Source organism: Protopterus annectens, chromosome 11.part0 (assembly GCF_019279795.1).
Source record: "Protopterus annectens isolate FY-2018-M chromosome 11.part0, PAN1.0, whole genome shotgun sequence".
Classification (NCBI taxonomy): Eukaryota; Metazoa; Chordata; order Ceratodontiformes; family Protopteridae; genus Protopterus; species Protopterus annectens.
The window spans coordinates 515,402,570-515,426,481 of record NC_056745.1 but is presented as its reverse complement, the minus strand read 5'-3'; the positions used below and the strand labels follow the sequence as shown (position 1 = coordinate 515,426,481).

At 43.0% G+C, this 23,912-nt stretch overlaps 1 protein-coding gene across 1 annotated transcript in view; it reads left to right on the top strand.

The window, feature by feature from the left end:
- The window catches only part of NUP107 (nucleoporin 107), a gene marked incomplete in the record, with an annotated part of 1,716,438 nt that overhangs the window by 1,122,000 nt on the left and 570,526 nt on the right, over positions 1 to 23,912 (top strand). The window contains 1 exon segment of the mRNA XM_044088020.1: positions 7,357 to 7,426. Coding sequence (XP_043943955.1) covers positions 7,357 to 7,426 — 70 coding nt within the window.

The following is a 23,912-nucleotide window of genomic DNA, read 5'->3' as shown; positions in this document are numbered from 1 at the left end:
GAATTGGACTCACATTACCTAGGACAAATGGGTGTTAGACATAATTTTGAAAGGTTACAGATTCCACTTTCACACTCTGCCAAGGCCTTCAGGCTGGCCAGATCTGCCAAAACATCAATGGACAGAGGCCTTAAATCAAGTGGACGCCTTATTAGCCCTAAGGGCCATAGAACATGTTCCACCTCTAGAGGTGGGGAAAGGTTTTTATTCAAGACTTTTTCTGGTCCCAAGGAAACAAAACTCCTGGAGACCTATTCTGGACTCTATATTAAACACTTTTTTGGAAATTCCAAAATTCAAGATGCTTACACTTCAACAACTTCTTCCAATGCTCGCACAAGATTCTTGGATGGTAACATTGGACTTAAAAGAGGCTTACTTACACGTCCCCATAAGGCAACATTGCAGAAAGTACCTCAGATTCAAGGCAGGCTCGAGACACTTCCAATTCTCTGTACTGCCATTTGGCTTATCTACTGCGCCCAGAGTTTTTACCAAATGCCTGGCTCCAGTAGTAGCTTACTGCAGACTTCAGGGGATTCAGATTTATCCTTATCTGGACGACTGTTTAATTCAGGCAGACAGCAAGGATCTTCTACTTCAACATCTGCATTTTGTTCAACGTCTTCTCCTACTACTGGGATTCTCAGTGAACATAAAAAAGTCACATTTGATTCCGTCTCAACAAATGATCTTCTTGGGAGCTCTTTTGGACACAAGTTTACAGAAAGCCTTCCTCACTCCAGAAAAACAGTTACAGCTGGCTTCAATCTTCAAGACCTTGGCAGCATTAACTCAGCTCACTGCAAGGAAATTCCTGCAGGCTCTGGGCTACATGGCCTCTTGCATCCTGTTGATTCCAAATGCGAGGCTTCACATGAGGAAACTTCAGTGGTACCTAAAGAGTGTATGGTCTCAACATTGCCACAGTCTGGATACAATGATACCACTGATTCCCTGCCTCCAGAAGGAATTCCTTTGGTGGTCCAGGGCGTGTGTTTTGAACGAGGGCAAGCCTTTTCGGCTGCCTCAACCTACTCAGACCATAACCACGGATGCCTCGGATTATGCATGGGGAGCTCATTTTCTAGACAAATGCCAACAGGGTTCTTGGACAAACAAACACCTTCTATGGCACATCAACTTGAAAGAAATGTTAGCAGTCCAAAATGCTCTTCTAGCCTTCCAGACCCTTTTGAAGCCAGGACCACTGCTAATCCGAACAGACAACACCACAGTCATGTGGTACATAAACAAGCAAGGGGGCTCTCACTCTTACCCCCTTTGCAGACTTGCCATGACTCTGTGGGATACAGCCCTAAAGTTGAATCTGGATCTTCAGGCACAGTTCATCCCAGGAAAACAAAATCTCTTAGACAGCCTAAGCAGAAACATTTTGGATCCTCACGAATGGAGGTTGGACCCCAACTTATTCAGCAAGATAACTGCAATTTGGGGCTGCCCTCAGATAGATCTATTTGCATCTCATCTCAACCATCAGCTGCCTCTCTTGCACCAGGTCCTTCCACAAGACAGCTTGGAAAGTGGACGCCCTGTCATTCAGCTGGAGGAATCTTTCAGGATATGCCTTCCCTCCTCTTCCTCTTCTGCCTCTGGTATTGCTAAAGATAAAGTTGGACAAACCCAGACTAATCATTTTGATGGCTCCAAATTGGCCTCGTCAGTTTTGGTACCCTACTCTACTGCATCTTTCCTTGGTACCTCCTTGGAATCTTCCTCTGTCCCAGCATCAGGGTCGGGTATTTCACTCTCAAATCAAGACTCTCTGTCTGGCAGCTTGGCTCATCAAAGGCAATTGATCCCTTCTTCCCTTCCTAAACAAGTTCTGGATGTTCTTTTGAAAGCTAGGCGTCCTAGTACTAAGAAATCTTATGCTTCTAAATGGAAAAGATTTTGTATTTGGATGCAGGATCGTGGTTCTGATCCTTTGATACCAGATATCTCATCTATATTACTTTATCTCTCAGACCTTTTGATTAAAGGTCTTTCATTTTCTTCCATTAAAATTCATGCTTCTGCTATTTCAGCACATTTCAATTGTGATCCTCCCATTTTTTCCCACCAGTTGGTCAGACAATTTCTGAAAGGAGCTAAGAATTTAAAACCCCCCTAGAACTCCTCCTGTCCCTCCTTGGGATCTTAATTATGTTTTGGAAAAGCTTACTTTGCCTCCTTTTGAGCCTGCTGCCTATGCGGACATTAAGTTCTTATCCTGGAAGACAACTATCCTGTTGGCCTTGACTTCTGCCAGAAGGGTGTCTGAGCTTCAAGCCCTCATGGCCGTAGAACCATACCTCATCTTCCATCAGGACAGAGTTTCCCTGAGGACCAATCCTACATTTATGCTTAAGGTAGTCTCTAGAGTGGCTCTAAATCAGACTATTCACCTTCCTACCTTTTTTCCTAAACCCCAAAATAGGGGGGAAAAGGATCTTACATTCCTTAGATGTACACAGGCAGCTTCGTTTTTACCTGGACAAAACTAAAAGTTTCAGAAAATCAGATCAATTGCTTATTTCTTTTGCTTCCAGCTCTCTTGGTAAAGCTATTTCTAAGCAAACTATTTCCAAATGGATTGCTCATGGTATTAGATACTGTTACTCTTTTCATGGGAAACAAATCCCAGGTACCATCAGGACTCATTCTACTAGGGCAGCAGCCACTTCAGCAGCCTTCCTCAGAGGAGTTCCTACCAAGGACATTCTGGAGGCTGCCACTTGGAGCTCGGTGCATACTTTTTCCAAGCACTGTAACCTCCCTTTGTACTCTAAGTCTAGGGCAGGCTTTGCCTCTGCTGTTTTGCAGGGTCTTCTAGCTGCTCCTTCTTTTTCATAACCTCCTCCCGTATTATCAGCTTTGGGATTCTACCCTACAGTTATGACTGCAACAGTGAAACACGAAGAACATAGTACAGTTGTGTATACCTACCATAAATGTAGATGTTCGAGTGTCTTCACTGTTGCAGTCGGTGTTTCCCTCCCTCCAGACCCCTCTTGTTCCTATTTTCTTACTGTGCCTTCTTTTCCACTACCTTTCTGGTGTATTTGTGTTTCCTTTGGGACACATTTTGGTTTTATGGGGGCTTCTGACATCAGGGGCAAAAAAGGCTGGAGAAGATGGCGTCGGCTGTCAGCCTTATACCCATACGCTCTGACGTCAGGGTTCTAGCTGAAACAGCCGACGCCGGACCCAGACTTTGATATTCTGGCCGACCTCGGGCTGCCTGCCGGCAGGAGTACCGTACAGTTATAACTGCAACAGTGAAGACACTCTAACATCTACATTTATGGTAGGCATTCACAACTGTACTTTATAATTATAATATGAGTTTTTTGGTGTGATATATATACTTACTATATTTGCTCTTCAAATATTTGGCCTCGTTTTTGCGGCCTAGTTAACTTGAGTGTGTTTTAGATTTTTTATAGTAGTTTTAGTATAGAATTTTTGAATACCTTTATCTTAGGCTCTCTTTGTGTGTGTGTGTGTGTGTGTGTGTGTGTGTGTGTGTGTGTGTGTGTGTGTGTGTGTATATTTAGAGCCTATTGTTGCTAATTTCTCATTGAAATTTGATCAGCGTAGGTTTAGTGTGGTATCATGGCAGATAAGGACAAACATCCCAAGTCCGGTTTTAAAAAATGTCCGGACTGTAATCAGAAAATGTCAGTCACTGATGGGCATATTACCTATGTATATTGTTTAGGGGCTGTCCACTTGCAAGAATCTTGTGCTATCTGCCATTCCTTTCCTTCCCGGCTTTTGTTAGATAGGAAAAGAAAATTAATGGATAGGGATTTGTTAAAACGCCCTTTTCAAGAGGCATTGAGTGACCAGGATGTTGCTAGCAAATTTTCTTAAGTCCTCCAAGTCATCTGCTGAATCTAAGGACTCAAAAAAAAATAAAAATAAAAAAAATCTGATGAGACATCGACTCCACAGGTTTCAGAGCAGACTGTCTTTTGTTTTCGGAGCTGGCCCACAGCCTTGGAGCCGATATCCGAAGTGTCTGTCACCTTTACTTCAGTCGGCACCATTGGTGCATTCATCCAGTTAGTCTGTCAGCCTTTCAGATTTGGATATGGGTCGATTGGTGCAGAAGCTCCTACAGGCACCAGGCCTTGCTAAATTACTGTCAGCTGTGACCCAAGTGGCTTTGGAGCTGAAAATCACTACTCCTGCTTTGACTACTACACCTCCGAGCCATGTCGGCCCTTCGGAGCCAGAAGAATCAGACATGTTCATTGTGGAGCCGTTGGGATCGAGGCCTGTTCCACTGTACTTGGCTCCATCCACTCTGACATCCTAGGTGCCGACCGGGGATTTTAGGAGCCAACACTCTCCAGTCGGATCCGGAGAGGATAGTCGAACCGACTTGTCAGTGTCAACTCTCCCTCTCAGGGTTTCGGCTCAGATGAGCTCAGCTCCTACCTCTGCTTCGGAGCCCACTGCCTCAGTGCTGGAGGGTTTGACTGTTCCCTTAGATCTGTCGATTCCTTCCCATCGGAGCCGTGTTGCCTTCGATGCCATGAGGAGAGCTTTGTCACCCAAGACATCTTCGACTTCAGTCCTTGCTTCCTCATCCCGTAAAGTGCCTGTGTCTGCTTCTGCTTCCATCATCCAGGCTAAGCATAGAGACCCAGAGCCTCAGGTAGCCCCACAGGGTGCCCCTTGCTCTTCCGAGACCTCTCCAGAAGCCCCCACTGAGGAGGTTCCTAGAAAGAGATTGTAAATTCATGTTATTTCAACTCATGGTATTTTATTTACCATGATTACTATAGCAGATCATTTTACACACAATAACAGACACTGTAAAATAGTGATGACTAAGGTTTTAAATTGCTGTCTTTAATAATCTGTTGTTTTGGCATATATTAAAATTCTTTCTTTGGAAATGTTCATACACGTTTTCTGTCATACATACTGAATAAGACTGTAACATGTTTCTCAAAATTATACATAAAAAGCTGCTTCTGAACAACAGCCATCTTTCACTGTAGGGAATTTTGTTTCAGTACCAAAGATGACCTGAAGCAACACAAGAAATTAAATATGCTGTGCTGTTACTTCTTGCCCAGTGCAAGACCCATGTTGGGATCTCAGGAAAAGGATTGCCCCTCCTTTTGTTTATTTCTGCCAAGGAGAAGACACCAAAAATATAGAGCTAACCTAGATGTTATGCATTTTTAGTGCTCTCTCCTTGAAGATCTACTTTTATGTTAAGCATATGTACATGTGATGTTTGTGTATAAATCTGCCACTGTTTGTTTTTGGTCGGACGATTAAAGCTGTGAGCTGCACATAAATCTTTTAAAATCTGTAATCATTTTTGTTCGGGATGAGGCTGCGAGGCTATAGAATGTGAACTATGCATACATGATTGAAACGATTTAAAAGAGTAGTGCTTTTTTGTACAATTAATGAAGTATATCAGTTTGGATCTGTGCTAGCAGTTTTGTTTTTCTGGGAAGTACAGCAGCTGCATGCAAAATATAAAACATACAGCTGATGTGTAAAAATGAGTGAACAAAAATGCAACTGTTTTGCTGTCTTTAGCTGTAAGGAGAGAGAATTGTAAAGTGAATTGAAGGATCTTGTGAATTTCTTGGGGGGGGGGTCAGCTACTCTTGACTAGGCAGTTGTAATTCTGTAATTTACTAAGATTTTGTGTAGGTGGTTCTTGCTGACGGGGACAAGTAATCTCATTACCTAAAACAGAAGAGAACTGGTTTCTCCATGGTATTACCTTATGGAAAGTTTTCTTTACTGTAACCCTTCTCTTCTCAGTAAACTATTCTCACTAGGGTTGCATTACATTTCTCTGGGAATGTGATGGAATAAACCTTTCTCCAGGGACTATTGAACCGGTGGCCGTCATTTTACTGCTTTCGATAAGTGTTCCCAAATCTTGCCGATTATGGACCATCTTGAACTTTTTAACCAGTGAATTTATTTCTACATTTGCTCCTCTGCCTGTTATATGCCAATAAGTTTTGTAGTGTCGCTAGAAACTCTTCCAGTTAGATGTACAAAGAAAAGTTTAGTTGGTAAGTCAGATACTTTAAGCATGCAGTTGCTCAAAACTGGTCGTTTTTCAGCTTTCACTGTGCAATTCTATATTCACTGTAATTTGCCCATTTCATATGGTGGTGGTGTGGATCATTTGATATGGTGAATACATACCTGCTTATTTATTTAAAGACTCTCTTCAGTTCTTCCTAAGGCACAGATTCAGCCATTCCACCAAAGTCTAACATTTGAGTTTGTATCTATCTCTCCTTAGGGTTACCTTTTCCATATTCATTCTTGACTTCTTTTATTATCATTTGTTGGTTTAACAAGTTGGGTCTGTCTTTGCATCCGTGTTGTCTTTTCCTGTTTTGTATCTGATCAGCTTTTCTTTTACAGCTGCAGCTGTGCTTGTAAAATTTATTTTCCCGAGTTGCATCTGCAGTATCGCAAGCATTATATCAAGATTACAAATAAACCTTGTTCTTCTTCCCTCTTTTTTTTAATCTCTTCCTGGCATAACCAAACCTTTTGGGACATGGTATGAGCATAACTAGTTTTTCAGCCACAAAGGAGCTCTTTACACACATTATGCTGCTATCATGTGAACCTAACTTCTCCCTCACTTGCACACCTTTAATCCCATTGAAGGCTTTATTATGTATGTCCGTTCATGTGCTGCTCTGTGTGTAGAGGCTTGAGATTTCTAACAGCCATATAAGGAGGGAACAGAAGTAAGTACCAAAGTGTCATACTTATTGCAGAAGACCTGATTGAAGATTAGTTTTTACAGTGAAAGTGGCAATACCAGGTCAGTACAGAGGTTTAGCCCCCCTTGTGTGCTCACACATTTTTATCTTGATGTTTTAGATTTGATTCCCTCATTTCTTCACTTTGACAGATAAATTACATATTAAACAACTACACCCAGTTCACTCCTAAAAAGAAGCCATGTCGAACCGGACAGCGTCTTACTGTGAGGCAACAACGCTACCGCAGCACCACCACTGCGGGTAATAAATAAAATAAATGCTTGTGTATACTTTTCATTTTGAACCCTGTACAGTGTTCTTCATGATCATTTTCTCTCTCTCTCTTTTTCAGCTAGAAAGAGTGCACATGAAAAAATATTAATTTTGCGTCCATCTGGCTTACCTATTTAACTAAAACAATAAATGCTGTTGTATATGTATGGTTTTGGTACTTATATAATTCTCTCTATTCTTTATATAGTTTGCAGATAGTAACAGCCTGCATGAAAAAATATAATGATTTTTTTGCAAATGTTATAAATTTATCAGCACCTAAGGCTTTTGCTTTCATTTCCAGAGAATATTAGAAGAAAATCAGGAGCATTACCATGTTGTTCAGAGATGTATTATTCTGGGAGACATTGATGGTAAGATACACAAAGCTATTTATTATTAATATGCTATAAAATGTGGACCAGCTTGCACACACAACTTATTTACTGAAATTTTATATAGTATAATTAGGAAGGGTAGCCTGAACTTTAAATCCTATTTCATCCTGTCCATCCAGTTCATTTGTTGGGAATTTGTTGCTCTTTGGATCCGATCCGATCAGATCTGGTAGTTTTGCTTGTGCTCCTAGCTTCGAGCACCTTCAAACAATGTCCCATAATGCCCTTGTCCTGACTCTATCCACAGATCTTGCTTGCCTCTTTCAAATTTGGATTGATTTGCAACTGTGAAAGCCAAAGTTCTCCTTGTACAATTGTTTTTTTTTGTCAACTAGTCTTTTGTCTCTTATGATAATCATATTGTTTCCCTTATATTTGCTGAGCTTTCTGACTTAAAAATTCTTCTCGGAATCATTGTCAGCATTGGGGATGGAGTGGAGGCCTAATGTTTCCTGGTCATTTTCATAATTTCTGGACTTTCTCCACCTACTAGAGTGCTTTTGCCTCCTAAATTATTAACAGCTTACTAGACCATTTTCTGGTATATGTTGAATACTTGTTAAATAATTGAAAGCTGCTTTGCTTTAGTCTGTCCTGTTCACTTGTTCTCACACACTGTGTAGATTTTCTTTGATGGTTTCATAGAGAAGGGCTTCAAAAAGTGCAGCCAGTTTGGCTACAAAATCCCACATCAAGACACTAGTGATCTCTGTGGGATGTGCCTGGAGGCAGGGCACCCTAATTGGTCATCTTAATTGTATGCTAGGCCCGTTGGCCTCGCTCCTTTGCAGAGAGAAGAAACGGATTTTGAATGGGCTACTTGTCCCACAAACATCTAAAACAAGAGTACCAAGACAAAGAAGCAGAGGGAGAGAGTGATTTTGAAGGAATCCAAGAAAAGGAATTCAGTGTGTGTGGGCACCACTTTGGTACCAAAACTTCTGAGATAAGAACTCTTGAGTCATTAACATCTGTGCACTCCACAACTCCTCTAAGCACCACTCATTTAGAGCTGATATTTAACAGTATGTCTTGTAAGACAATCTTTAGTAGACATTCCTCTGAAAAATAATTAATGTTAAGTTGTCTATCTCGCCTTCATTCTTGCTGGATGGGTTCGGAGCCGACCTCGGCTCCGACTCGGCCACTCTAAAAGCTCGAGAGTTGGTTCCACCGGCTCGAGGCTCCCCTTATATCCCACAATGCTAGGTGAGAGTTACCCCAGATCTCGTTTGCCGCTACAGCTTCGAGGTTGGTTGCTTCTACCGGTTCCTGGTGAGTGTTAGCTTTTTCTTCTAAAAGTTAATCTTTTTCCCCCTTTTTAAGTTAAATTCTTCCTAGGTTAGTGTAGATTATAAAACTTTATCCCCGACCCTAATTTTTCCCGTTTCTTTACTAAAAGAACCTTTGGTTCTTCCTTTGGGCCTTAGGCCTTCCTTCCCTAGTGGAGTGTTTGTGTAGTTTACTTTAATTTTATTGTACTTAATTCTAGTATTACTACTAAATTATTATTTTTTGCTGACAGGGTATAACTTGTGTGTTTGGGTGTGTGTTTGTGTACACCTGTCAGTTAGGGAAATGTCTAAAGAAGCAAAGGTCTCCGGATTCAAGAAGTGTGATGCGTGCTGTCAGAAAATGTCTCTGACAGACGCTCACACTTATTGTGTCTATTGTCTGGGGCCTTTGCACCTGCAGGACTCCTGTGCTGTGTGCCATGGCTTCAGTCCCAGGGTCCTGCAGGAAAGAAAAAACAAGTTGATTCTGAGAGGATTATTGAAGCCAGAGGATTCCCTGTCAGTTTCAACAGGGAAGCCCTCTAAGGCATCGAGGTCTTCGGCTCCGGCTTCTGAGCCGAGACCTCAGGTTGTTCAACCTTTGCCTTTATCGGCTCCGGCTGGAGCCGATAAGTCTCAGTCCACAGTTTCTGTGGCTTCCTCGGCTCGCCGGCCGAGGTTATTGAGGTACCCGTGTCGGCTCCGACCAGACCTTCGGAGCCGACAACTAGAAAGAGGTCTAGGTCTCCTTCTCTTGGCTCCGTTCATTCGGCTCCAGGATCTCCCCTGCTGTCTGAACGGAGCCAAAGGTCTCATTCCTCTAGGTCATCGAGGCTGTCTGATCATGACCTGCAGAGAGTGGTGAGTCGACTACTTAAGTCCGAGGCACTAGCCCAGATGCTTCAGAGCCCGACTCATCAGTCGGTGCCTGCCCCGGTCCATCAACTCTTTCCTCCTTCGACTCTCTTGAGCTCGGAGCCGGGTCGTGTCGGAGCCGAGACTGTGATCACCGAGCTGAGACAATTGTCTTCGGCTCCGTCGGCTCCGTTTTCTTCTTTGGAGGAATCTCGGCGCTGGACTTCCCTCGTCGGCTCCGAGGGGGTGAGTGGCATCGGACCCTTGTCCGACCCCCCTCTCCCTCTCGGTGCTTCGGCGCTGGTGAGTTCGGCTCCGACATCGACCTCGGAGCCATCACTGTCGGTGCCGAGGGGGGTTCTTAGCTCCTCGGAGCGGGACCTCTGGCTCTGCCTGACAGGGGTGCATTCGAGGTCATGCGGAGTGTGTTAGAGCCTGGCTCTACTCCACAGTCGGCTCCGTCCGCCCCTCCCTCTATGCTGCCTCAGGGTAAGTCGACTCACTCCCTCATCCCGGACCGCAGAGAGCCAGCTCCTCAGGAGCCCCCCTGTGGATTTCATCCTCTTCCGAGGCCTCTCCTGATTTGGCAGAAGAGCCCCCTCGGAAGAGGAAGTGCAAGAGGAAGCACATTGACTCACCTGAGTCTATCATGTCAGACACAGATCTGGATGATTCTGAGGGTTCCCCCCGTTCCCCTTCTGAAGATGTCTCATTTGCAGACATTCTGGAGATCCTGAAACAGAGGGGAAACTGGCCAGCCCTCAACCCTTCGGAGGACGAATCTGTGTATCTTGAGGCGTTTGGCTCTCGTCCTTCCACCTCCTGGGTGTCCCCCTTCGACCCCCTCATGCAGGTGGTTGCTAAGAAGGCATGGACGGCTCCTGATTCAGTGGACCCCACTCCCAGGAGACCCTCTAAATTCATCACAGCTCCATCAGACAAGCAATTTTTATCAAAAGGAGTTTCTGTGGATGCTATGGTGGTAGCTTCTGCCACAAAGAAGGAACTGGCTGATCCTTCAGTGCCTGTCCATCCACCTAACAAGGAATCTAGGTCCATGGATAGGTACGGAAGCGGATGTTCTCCTCAGCGACATTTACTATGCGTCGCTGAATTACCTGTGCCATTTCACTCGCCTTCAAAGGGACTTGATCAAGGAAGCGAGTGAAATGTTAAGGATCCTACAGCTGCGGGTTTCCAAGATAAAATGAACACGCAGCTGGCTACCTTTAATTCCATATCTAACTCCTCCATGCCTCCTCTCTTATGCGGCCGATGGAGCGAGCAGAGCCGAGGGACAGGTGTAGCCTTACGTAGGCACGCCTGGATGCGGCTATGCAATTTTGGACCCTTTCAAGACGTCTTTCACGAACTCCCTTTGATGGATCATCTCTTTGGTCCTCAAGTGAAAGAAACCCTGACTAGGTGCGAGACTGATGGCAAGACCCTTTCTGCCGCCGGAGTCCGTTTTCGACTCCTTCTAGGCCTTACCCCAAAGGCCAGAAGGGTGGGAAGATGTGGTTCCGTAAACAATCTCAAGGGACTTCGCCTGACGACAGAGTCGCTTTTCCTACCAGAGGCAGAGGTGGGAATAACAATGGTAGACGCCGCCCTAGGGGCAGGGGGTCCGCAGAACCAGGGCAATCGGGAAGCCTTTCCTGACAAGCCCTTTCAGCATCCCTGAGGTGTTGCCCGACTGCCCATCTTCGAGGCAGTCGGGGAAGATTGTCACTGTACCCAGAAGCCTGGCTATCCCTGACTCAAGACAAATGGGTACAGTCCATCATTTCGAAGGCTATTCTATCCCCTTTCTTCGCTTTTCCAAATCAGTCAAAAAATCCCTTCCAGATGTTCCACCCGCTCAAAGGGATATAGCAGCTTTGGAAATTTCAAAACTGCTTGCAAAAGAGCAATTCAGTCAGTGCCAGCAGACCAACAAGGATCCGGAATCTACTCAAGGTTCTTTTTAGTTCCAAAGAAAACAGGGGACTGGAGACCGATTTTGGATCTCAGTGTCTTGAACAAATCAGTCAAGAGAACAAGATTTCGGATGGTCACGCTGCAATCCATTCTTCCCCTTTTGGGCAAAGGAAACTGGATGTGCTCTATAGACCTTCGGGATGCGTACTATCACATAAAATGAACAGACGCTCCAGAAGATTCCTCCGCTTCAGGCTGGGAACCAGTCATTTACAGTTCAGGGCCCTGCCCTTTGGTCTCACCACTGCCCCCCGGGTGTTTACCAAATGCATGGCAGTGGTAGCTTCTCACTTGAGACGACAAGGATTCCAGGTGTTTCCATATTTGGACGACTGGCTTCTCACAGCTCCCACCAAGCATCTCCTTCTGATGGCCAGAGATTATACTTTTCACGTTTGTCAAAACTGGGTATTTCAATAAATTGCGAAAAGTCTGTTTTGTCGCCTTGTCGTACTATTACCTACATAGGCGCAAATTTAGATACTATAAACATGTCTGCAAGGCTAACGAACCAAAGGATATCAGACATTCACAAATTGGTGTCACTTCTCAACAACAACAGAGTCAAAGCCAGGTTAGTTCTAAAGGTGTTGGGAATCATGGCAGCGGCCATACCCCTCCTTCCATTGGCCAGATACCACATGCGGATCCTTCAGTGGATGCTTTTTACTCAATGGTCATACCAGGAACTTCCAATGTCTCACACCATTATGATCACGCAAGCGTGCAAAAAGCATCTCATGTGGTGGATGTCTTCCCCCTAGCTCCTGTCGGGAAGACCCTTTGTTCCACTTCCTCCGGTTGCTACTCTGACAACGGATGCCTCCCTGATCGGGTGGGGGGGGCATTATCAGGGCAGGACAGTCCAGGGCACATGGCAACCAAACGAATGCCACTTGCACATAAATGTTCTGGAGATGAGAGCAGTGCTTTTAGCGTTGCAAGCCCTTCAAGACTCTCTTCCCTTGGGAACGATTGCAATCCAGACAGACAATATGTCTGTAGTGTGGTACATCAACAAACAAGGCGGAACCAGATCATACCCCCTGTGTTGAGAAGCACTCAGACTGTGGCAATGGGCGATTTCTTCTCAGCGTTTTCTGATAGCAACGCACATCCCTGGGAAGTCCAGTCACATTGCGGACAAGTTGAGCAGAGCTATACTCATGCCTCACGAGTGGTCTCTGAAAGACTCTGTAGTGAGAGAAATCTTTCTCAAGTGGGGTCAGCCTTGCTGCGATCTTTTTGCTACTCCCCAAAACAGCAAGTGCAGAGAATATTTCACTCTATTCCCTTTACCAGGCCAACCCAGCAGGGACGCTCTAGTCCAAGTTTGGCCCCGGGGACTTCTGTATGCATTTCCTCCTTTCCCACTGATCTCTCAAGTAATACAGAAAGCTATCGCTCAGAAGGCCTCATTGATCCTCATTGCTCCTTACTGGCCTCGACAAGTGTGGTTCCCCTTTCTACATCGATTTCTTTTGAGCGACCGTGGAATCTGGACCTAGTTCCAGATCTTTGATCCACCAGTCGGGTCAGTTTCATCGCTCCTCCCTCTCTGAACCTCACTGCTTGGTTCCTCCAGTTCCAACCGTAGCCAGGCTTCCTCAATTATCTCACTCTGTTAGAGATATATTGATAGCTTCCCATAAATCTTCCACTCGAAAGATTTATTTGAGTAAGTGGAAACGCTTCTCATATTGGGCACAAGGAAAGGACATAGATCCTTTCACCGCTTCCATCCAACTAGTCCTTGATTTTCTAGCTGAACTCTTCCATGCAGGTTCATCTCCATCTACTCTTAAGGTTCAATTGGCAGCTATTTCTAATTTCCATGTGGGTATTTCTGAATCTGCCCTAATGTCCCACAAACTTTGCAAAGCCTTTTTGAAAGGAGTTTTTCTTCTCAGACCTCCTATAAGAAATCCTCCTTCTCCTTGGGACCTAAATTTAGTTCTTGCTTCTTTGATTCTTTCCCCTTTTGAACCTGCAGCTTCATGTTCCTTGAAATTATTATCATGGAAAACTCTCTTTCTGGTGGCTATCACATCAGCTAGAAGAATTTCAGAACTTCAAGCACTCAGTTGTCGTTCTCCTTATCTTGTATTCCATAAGGACAGAGTTTCCTTACGAACTAACCCGTCCTTTTTGCCTAAGGTGGTTTCAACATCAAATCTAAATCAAACCATTGACCTCCCTGTCTTTTTCCCAGAGTATTCAAATAGGTCTGAACAAAATTACACTGCCTGGATGTTCATCGTCAATTAAGGTACTACTTGGATAGGACGAAACAATTCAGAAAATCTGATCAGCTGTTTGTCTCCTATGCGAAAGCAGAAAGGGACTTTCAGTTTCAAAGGTATCATTATCCAGATGGCTAACATCTTTGATTTCCCTGGTATATGAAATTAGACAACAAAATTGGCTAATAAACCTAACGCCCATTCCACCAGAGCTTTGGCTACTTCTTTAGCCTTCCAAGACAGACTGCCTCTTGACACCATTTGTGCAGCGGCTACTTGGGCTACTCCTCACACTTTTATTTCTCATTATAAGTTGGATTTAGCTTCTAGGCATAGAGCTAATTTTGGTTCCACTGTTCTCAAGAGTCTGTTCCGTTAGGCCACCCGGGACAAGGTGCTAGGGACGCGGTCCCATCCAGCAAGAATGAAGGCGAGATAGACAACTTAACATATAGAAGTTATGTTCTTACCATAACGTTCCATGTTAGTTGTCTTCTTCTCGCGTCCCACCCTCCTTCCCCCTGGCCTGGACAGACCTAGAGGAGTTGTGATCGTGACCTCTCTTTCTACCACCTCTTTCTTAGTCATATGCTATTATGCATATTTCTTGGTTCAGGATGTAGGTCACCCTTTTGCTTCCTGTTGTTAGAGGTGGATTCTGTTTTTACAGTTATACTGTTACTGTTATAAGCTGGGGTTAGCTTACAAACGAGATCTGAGTTAACTCTCACCTAGCATTGTGGGATATAAGGGGAGCCTCGAGCCGGTGGAACCAACTCTCGAGCTTTTAGAGTGGCCGAGTCGGAGCCGAGGTCGGCTCCGAACCCATCCAGCAAGAAGAAGGCGAGAAGAAGACAACTAACATGGAACGTTATGGTAAGAACATAACTTCTATTTTCACTTTATGGCCTCCTGCCCTCCTTCCACATCTTCCTCTAGTTCAGCCAGCTCCTTCCGGAGTGCTACAGATTTGGACTGCAGTTGAATGAATAGGGGCTTTTCTCAAGACCCTGATTGAGATGGGTGTCTTCTCATCCACTGCTGTGGTAGTTCAGCTGTAGTCTGTCTGGTACCCATCAGTGTTCCATGTTCAGTACAAACTGACCTGCTTGCCACTGAGGTCTGGTCTTTAACATTGAGAATCTCTGAGCCATCTAGTTAAATGCTAGGTCTTTGGCTCCCTCCTTGGCATCAACTCATTCTTTTCTCTTTTTGGTGTCAAAGTTTTGGGAGTTCAAAACAGTGGCTCTGATCCCTGTCAAAGAGCCTCCTAGGTTTTCATTGCTGGTGCTCCTTTTCTGGGTGCTTATTGTTTGCTTTGGTTGGGTTAGACATGGCACAAAACTGGGGTTACTAATGCTGATACACCCAAGATCATCCTTTGATGTATTCTAGAGGAAGGTAGCTTCCTGTTTGATAGAGCCAAAAGAACTGCCATTGGCATTGACTTCCATCCCTGGCACCTAATAATCAGACTTTCAGCTACCTCCTCAGTCATCCCATGGACAGAGTAGAACAGCAAATCTCAAAGATCCTGCCTGTGCTCAAGTTGAATCCTCTGTGGGTTCAAATGAGTCCCTGCTGGATACTTCCAAAAAAAGGCTGAGAAGGAGGCATGTTGACTCTTACACAGAATTCTTGACCTTTGTACACTGATTTGGATGACTGAGACAGGCATGTTGACTCTTCCACAGACTTCTTGACCTTTGTACACTGATTTGGATGACTGAGACAGTCCCCCCCCCCCCTTCACCCCCCAGCCCTTCACCTCTAGAAGATGTCAACTTTGGCAAAATCCTTGAATTATTCTACAATAGGGACTTTTGGTCCACTGACCCACCCTCTCAGGGCAAGGAAGTCTTGTTTGAGGCTTTCCTGATGCTCTGACGTATCTCCTGAGTAGTACCTCCTACCAGGTATCTCGTAGATTTCATCACCAGGAGGGCATGGTAGGAACCCAACTCCACTGATACTTGCAAGAAGCCAGGTAAGTTGCTTTTTCCCCCCAAAGATAAGTAGTATTGGAGCAAGAACCCACTGATAGACTCCATCATTGTAGCATCAGCCACAAGGAGAGGGCTGTCATCTGATACAGCAGCTGTCCTTCCACCAAAAAAGGAGTCTAGAGCAATAAAGAGAATGAGGATGCATGATTACATGTTGAGCAAGTTTGCCATGAGGATGATGAATTATCACACTCCTATGAAGCGCTTCCAAAGAGACTTCAAAGAGCAGGCTTTGAACTCTTTGAAAAGGCCAGCCACACCTAAGTCAAGAAAACAGTGTCACTACTTGCATGGTAGCTATTTTGAACATTTCCGTCCTGTTCATGCGGCTGCTACACAATGTAGCTGATGGAACAGCAAGATCAGCAGCTGTTCGTATTACCATGAGTCATCATGCCTGGCTCTGCATCTACTGAAAACTTCAAGGCATTCTTCATAACTTCATAGGTTTGGTACTAGGCTATCTGCCCTAGGGCCTATACAAGCCTAGCCATAACAATTCCCTGGCTATTTCTTCACACAATATTTACTTCCCTGGACCCCTGTCTAGCAGGGCGAGCGACTGATGTGATCCTTGGGGTGAATTTCCGATCTCCCATCCAATTGTCAAGGTTCCTTTTGAAGAGGGCTAAAGAGGCGCTCTGCTTGACATGTATGGGCAGTCTATTCCAGAGTCTGGGGAGTCTCTGGGTTGGCCCTTATGACGGTTCCTGTGTATTCAGACCTAAGGTGAGAGAGACGTTGCAGAAGCGCAAACAGAAGACAGACTTCTGACATCAGTGTCTAATCTGAGACCTCCCGAGATCCTGCGATAGGAATCAGAAGGGGTCCAAATCCTTATGATCTGAAAAATTCCATCACCAAGCCTTTGATTCTTGTAATAACAGTGGTGGCCAAGGCAGAGGCCGCCCATTTAACAGATTCCACCCAATTGGCAGAGCACGTCTGCAGAATCAGTGATTCAGGGGGTCCTTTCTTGGGTAAGTAAGCTGAACATCCCAGAAGTGTATTGCCCAGTTACTTCTCTCTGGAGGCAATCAGGGGTAACTTGTCTCTCCACTCAGCTGTGTAGATGACAATCACATGGGACAACCGGGTGAGAGAAACCATATGCAAAGACTATGTAATACTATTTTCTCATCCCCCACCACCACCACCACCACCACCACTACTGCTACTCCCAGGTGTCCCACCCCACCAGCATGTAGCAGCAAGAAGAGTGAAATTGCTGTTTTCTTGGAAGAAAAAGAGCCATCCACCAGATCAGAGAGGGTTAAGAATCTTTTCAAGATTATTTTTAGTGCCAAATAAAAAAAAAAAAGGACCTCAGTCCAATACTGGATCTCAGCTTCCTAAACCAGTATATCACAAATATACTTCTCATTCAGAATTGCCAGAGTGCGAGTGATTTTACATGAGTGATTTTTACACTGAAGGCAAACAACTGGATGTGCTCAGTAGATCTTCAAGATCTTGCCTCCAAATTAAACTTGCCAAGATATCAAAATCATTTCAAAGCCCTGCCCTTCTGTCTCACCACAACCCCCTCCATGCATGGCAAGTAAGCACAGCCCATTTTGCAACAAAAAGGATCAATGTGTTCCCATACCTAGATGATTGGCTCCTAACCACTGCATTAGTGGAATCCCTCATAGAAGGTAGACAATGCTGCCTATCCTTAAGAATTTCAGTTAGCCACGAGAAATCACAGCTACAAACCCACTCACTCTATAATGTTTGAAGGTTACCATTTAGACACAGAATATTGCATATTCAAATGACCTTTTAACAGGCTTCTATCCTTGAAAAGAGATTCAAGCTATGGTAGATTATCAGTCGCTTGCAGCCTTCTTGGTTCTAAATTTGTGGGTCTAATGAATTCAATTATAATGGTTCCTTGTGCTTTTTTGTCCCAACCCTTTATTCCACATCAAGTAGCAGTACAATTTAGTGCATTCCCTATGCGCAGTTCGTATCTAGTACACTAATAATCTTATTTCCTTAATTTTTTCCAAATGGTTCAGTTCAGAGCTGGGATTTATAGTCCTAACCGAAAAACAACCACAACAAAAAGAAGTAGATCAAATGAAAACACAAAAAGATGACATTTATTTGAACTTATACAATTGGTTTCAAACTTCTGACCTAATGTGCCAGTGTCCCACAAGTGAACTGTTTCTCATTATAATATCCTAATGGACTTCTTGAAATATCACCTTCCCTGTAATTCTCTGTCACTTTTTCTTTGCCCATCAAATCATATTCCCCCAGATTTTATAAACATTTTAGTATTACAATATACCCATATAACCATTTTAACAGGTGAAGAAAAACTTTCATAAAATAGTACATCAGCCATGGCACCCAGCAGGCAAGTAAATTCTGCTTTTGTTTGGAGTTGTTTACCTCTTGTCTCTTCCTTCCAAGCTTGATCTATTAATCGTTATACCTCCCCTGTTTTTTGGCTTTTCTGCCACCTAGTTATTTTTATTTATTTTTTTAGCTATCAACATTATGATCCCTGTCAATTCAATTACCTTGGCCTCTTGATTTTTATTTTCCCCAATCCCTAACAAAAATCTTTGTTTGGATAGAAAAAAAGTCTGTATCCCTTTTTTTTCTTTTCACCTCACCAGGTCTCTTTTAGATTGGTCTAACTATAAACAGTTCCAAAAATGTGCTCTTATTTTACTTGGAATCCTTGTTCCCCAGAGAGTATAACCAGCAGCTTTGGAGTCTAGTATAGTGGTGCTGGTCTTGCCAAGCAACTGGAGATTACTCTGAACGATGTCTTTGTGAGGGTCAAAAAATGAATGCAAAATCAGACAATGTAAGGGACACTGGCGGAACTATTGGAGACGTTATAGACGTTGTAAAAGAACTTTCAGATATCTTGCCGAATTTTCTTCAAGAAAACCTTGTAAAATCTGGAATGTCTGCAGAAGAGACAAAGATGGATATACTGGGACTTCTGGTATGGCAGTGTGCTAAGTAACAGCAACTCTGTGGAGCTCCAGTAACCAGTAAGTGAAGAAGCACCCCAAAAAGGATTGCAAACCGCTGAGATTTAGTAAGAAATTACTAAGTAGAGACTGAATAGCTATGAAAACCAAGAAAAAGAAGTAATAAAGGAAGCAAAAGAAAGAAGTTAACCGTATGAGGGAAAGTGCTATGAAAACTGTAGTTGAGACCATTGCTGTAGAGAGACAGTATGGCAGTGATGGCGAATCTTTTGAACTCAGTGTTTCAAAAATTCAGAAAATGCCTATCGTGACTACTGGTGTGTCATCACCCCCTGAACAAGAGAGAAACAAATTCTTTACATATTCATTTATTAAAAAAAATACAGCCAATCGTATGCTGTTATATATTATAAAAGCAAAAGAAAAATCAGTGACTTGCAATAGGAAAATTATATGCTCACTGATAATTGAGCTTAAAATAGTGCACCAAAATTTACCCTACTTTTAATGGTAATTTTTTAATTGAACTGAAAAAATATGGAACACATTGCATTTGATTATCAGCTAATGACTTTTTTTGTTGCTGAGTTTTAATAGATCCATGCAGAGTCGCATATTTCTTGTATTTTTGTTCATTCAGTTTCTTTGGTAACTCAGGTGTTGGTGAATGCTGGTGTGTCACCCAAAACATCATGGAGTGTCACCTTTGACACGTGTGTCATAGGTTCGCAATCACTGCAGTATGGTGATGATCAAGGGTGAATACACCTCCGTAATTTAGGAGTTGATGGCTAGCAATGAAGTGCTGAATGAGAGATCAAATGAGGAGCTGAATGAGAGATCAAATGAGGAGCTGAGTGAGGGACCAGATGAGGAGCTGAGTGAGGGACCAGATGAGGAGCTGAGTGAGGGACCAGATGAGGAGCTGAGTGAGGGACCAGATGAGGAGCTGAGTGAGGGACCAGATGAGGAGCTGAGTGAGGGACCAGATGAGGAGCTGAGTGAGGGACCAGATGAGGAGCTGAGTGAGGGACCAGATGAGGAGCTGAGTGAGGGACCAGATGAGGAGCTGAGTGAGGGACCAGATGAGGAGCTGAGTGAGGGACCAGATGAGGAGCTGAGTGAGGGACCAGATGAGGAGCTGAGTGAGGGACCAGATGAGGAGCTGAGTGAGGGACCAGATGAGGAGCTGAGTTGAGGGACCAGATGAGGAGCTGAGTTGAGGGACCAGATGAGGAGCTGAGTTGAGGGACCAGATGGGGAGCTGAGTTGAGGGACCAGATGGGGAGCTGAGTTGAGGGACCAGATGGGGAGCTGAGTTGAGGGACCAAATGGGGAGCTGAGTGAGAGCTCAAAGGCAGAGGAAGCAAGGATAGATTCATCGATTAGGACAGAAGCAGGAATAAAATAAACATTTCTGGTCTCCCTTAATAAAATATTGGGGGGGCAGACTGTACTAAAGTGGTAAAGAAACTTTTAGTAAAATGGACATATATCCCAGAGTCAGGTGTCAAAATTGAAAGGGCACGTAGAACGGCTTGGAGACCCAACCACAATGAGCAAGGGAAATTGAGACTGATAATAGTGAGATTTTGGATTTTGAATGTTTGAAACCAGAGAGAAGGTCTTCAAGAAGCTGTGGAAGCTGGGCAAAAGTCTAAAGTGGTGGATACCCAGATTTTTATTGACCAAGGCATCTCATATGAAACAAGGGCCCAAAGGAATGCTTTTGTACCTATAATCAAAGCCTATAAAGAGAGCGAGAAAGATAAGGTGGAGACTGTTAAACACCCAGAGATCATCAGAATCTGTACTCAAGGTACTATCAAGTCAATTATGGACCCTAAAGAAGCCCCACCAGTCCTAGGATCAATGCAACAGACTTGGAAAGCCAGAAGGGAAATGGGCGAACAATGGGAGAGCAGCGAGAGGATATAAGAGAAAATGCAAATCCAACAGGTTATTTCCTGCTGTTTAAAGGGCAGTAGAGGCTTAGATAAAGATTAGAAATTATCTCCAAGGCCAGGAGGGAAGTCATCAGAGGAACAGTAGTAGGAAACAAATACCTGAAATGCAAAGGGCTGCAAGAATCAGAAGTGTGATGGTGAAAAGGACCTGAAGGGGGGGGGGGGTTAATGTGCAAGCTTTGTGTTTCAAACATAGGTATACAAAAGATAGTAACAAAAAGAACATTGAAGCTGAGTTTTTTTGTTGTAGCAGAAAGTCTTTATAGTGTGAGGGGAGAGCTAAAATAATAAAGGAATAAGAAAGGCTACTTTGGGGAGGAGGATTTGGGACCAACTAAACCTGTGGCTTCTACTCTGGAACACAGTATCTGATAACTGTATAAAAGCACCCAGATTACCGAATGACTGGAAGGTAGCAACTAAACTGACAGGATATGTGACTGCATAGTGCTGTCTGTTAGATAAATGATGAGTTAAAATCTGACAATGTACAAATACAGGCCTTTGTATAATATGGTCAAAATGGTAAGACTTTATATGTTAAAAGTAAACAAGACTGGTTATTTCTACTCAGACTCTTATCAAAGGTAAATAATTATGAAATTGAAATGTGGTAAATGGACTTTTCCCGGAAAGAATGGGCCTATGTATGAACTTCAACAATGGATTTAATAATGGACATTGATGGTACCATACACAAAACTGATTGCTTGGCATCTGCCTCATGGCACAAAGTATACTGCTGTATAAAGTATCGATCTATAAAACATTAAGGGTAAAATCTAAAATGTGGAATGTTCTAACGGAAGTAAGCTAACACAGACCCCAGAAGAAACTAAAATTAACATATGACAAAAAGTGAGGATGGGAAAATACAAATACAGGACTGGAATGAAGGCACTTGATATCATGGGAAACCTCACTAAAAAAGGGACAGGGAGGTATAACACAAGCTAAGATTTTAATACCCCAGTACTTAGAAGGGAATTAAGAGTATGCGAATGCACACATTCTTAAACAGGAAAGAATGAGCAACAAAGTGGGGAAAAAGGACTAAGAGTAGTTATAGCATAAATCCGCTGAGCCATTTCTAATAAGGCATGCAAGAAAGAGTCCAAATGTAGATAGGATCGCCAGAGGGAAAGCTATTGGCTGAAATGAGAGGGGGTGGTGCAGAGCAATAGGGAAGGATTGAAAATCAGGAAACAATAGGGAGGGGCCAAAGTCAGTGAAGGTATAAATGTGGAGAACATGGTTTGGCTAGTTATTAGAGAAGAGAAGAAAATAAAGAATTAATAGAAATAGGGGATAATAAGATAACGATAAAAGCTGTAAGGAAGGAGATGATTGGATAGGGGAAATGTTTATCTAGGATGACTGGAAACCCCCATGTGAATTGTTAAATGGAATTGTCCCCATTGAAGGGGAAAATCTTGCCAAAGACTTCTATGTAATGTAGACAGGGTGGGGTAGATAGAATAAGCTAAAAGGTTAAGTAAAGGATGATATTAAAAACCGCTCCCAGTTGGAGGAATGCATGAGGTAGGTAACAAAAGATGAAAGAGGTGAGATAAGGCGTTAATGCAGCGAAAGGGGTGATGACATATAAAAATAGACAGAGTATTCACAGTACATATGGTGGCATGCTAGGAATCTAGGTGTGGAGACTTCTCGGTGGGCATAAGATAGGGAGAATGGGGAATTAAGAACAAACAAATGAGTACTTGGTGAGCTTGTAAGCTGAGTAAAGGAAGTTCTGATCTAGATGCATTGTTTAATAACTTTGCATACTGAAGCAAGGACGCACGAGAAGCTCTGTAAGAGGTTAAGAGGATAAGTAGGAAAGCTAACGTAAATGAAGAGAGGACCAGACACCATCCCTAGTTGAAGGAATGCATGGACAGGTTAACATATAGAAGAGAAGGTGGTGGAATAAGACAGTGGAAATATGCAGGAGGAAATAAACATACAGAGATAAAGTAAATCCATTTGTAATACATAATGTGATAAGACGGGAAATAAGCATGTGTGACAGCCTTTACAACAGGAGTAACCCAGAGTCATAAAGGAGGAGGACAACGTATGACAGAAAGATAGAGATCAGTTAGTGAGCCAGTAAATTGAATATTGGAGAGTCCAGACTGGTGGCTTTAGATATGTAGAAACTTATGTACAGGAAGCTTGTATATAAAGCACAGATCCTTCTCTTGAGGCACTGTAGTTTTTCAGCCTTAGGAGGGTAAGACTTCTCCCTCCCATGAGGAAAAACAGTAGACTATAACTAAAACTGGTACTTGCAAACAACAAAGCTGCTGACTGAAAATCCTAAAAAATCAGGAAAAAAGAACCATGCACTCGAGACAAGCTCAGCAGTAATCAAACAATTTATAAATTGTTTAAAAATCAAAACTTTATCAAAAAACAAATTGATGAGCACTTTCGCCCTTAAATGAGCTTTGTTAGATCTAAACCCAGTTTACATGATATGCAGTCTTAATCTGCTTTAACATAGAAATCATTGTTAAAGTAACTCGAGCTTTGGTCATAAATGTATGTCATAATCTAATTCATCCAAGCTACGATAAGATAAGTTTCATCTTACATACCTGTTCTGCATATCTACTTTTATTGTTAGCTAATAGGTTATAGCTTACATGCTGTATTCCTATACTATGTGGCTAGTGCCCAATTGGTGCACTTTATATAAATCTTGTCCCTGGCTATATATAAGTATTAGCACATCATTGTATCTGATGTGGTAAGTAGATGGTATATACCATGTTTAGATGGGGCAATGAGCACTAAAAAATATGTGGAAACTTGTCAAATTAAAATGTTAAAAGTATTGTACTGTATTAATCATAGCTGTTGAATGTATAAATTACAGTACATAAACTGAAAAGTAGACAGCTGCTGAAGCAGTCAAGAGGGATCACAAAAATATATTATAATTCTCTAACTTGTTTGGCCCTGAGGGTCCAGGCTGTTAGCAAATGTGTTCACTAATTTTTAATTCTCTAACATAATAGCATATACCTTAATGTGTGAAGGGGAGATACATATACACACACATACATGAAAGTGGAATGGATAGTATTTTATTTATTGCCAAAAATCAATAGTTAACTTGATGTAAAAAAAAAATCATATATATATATATATATATATATATAT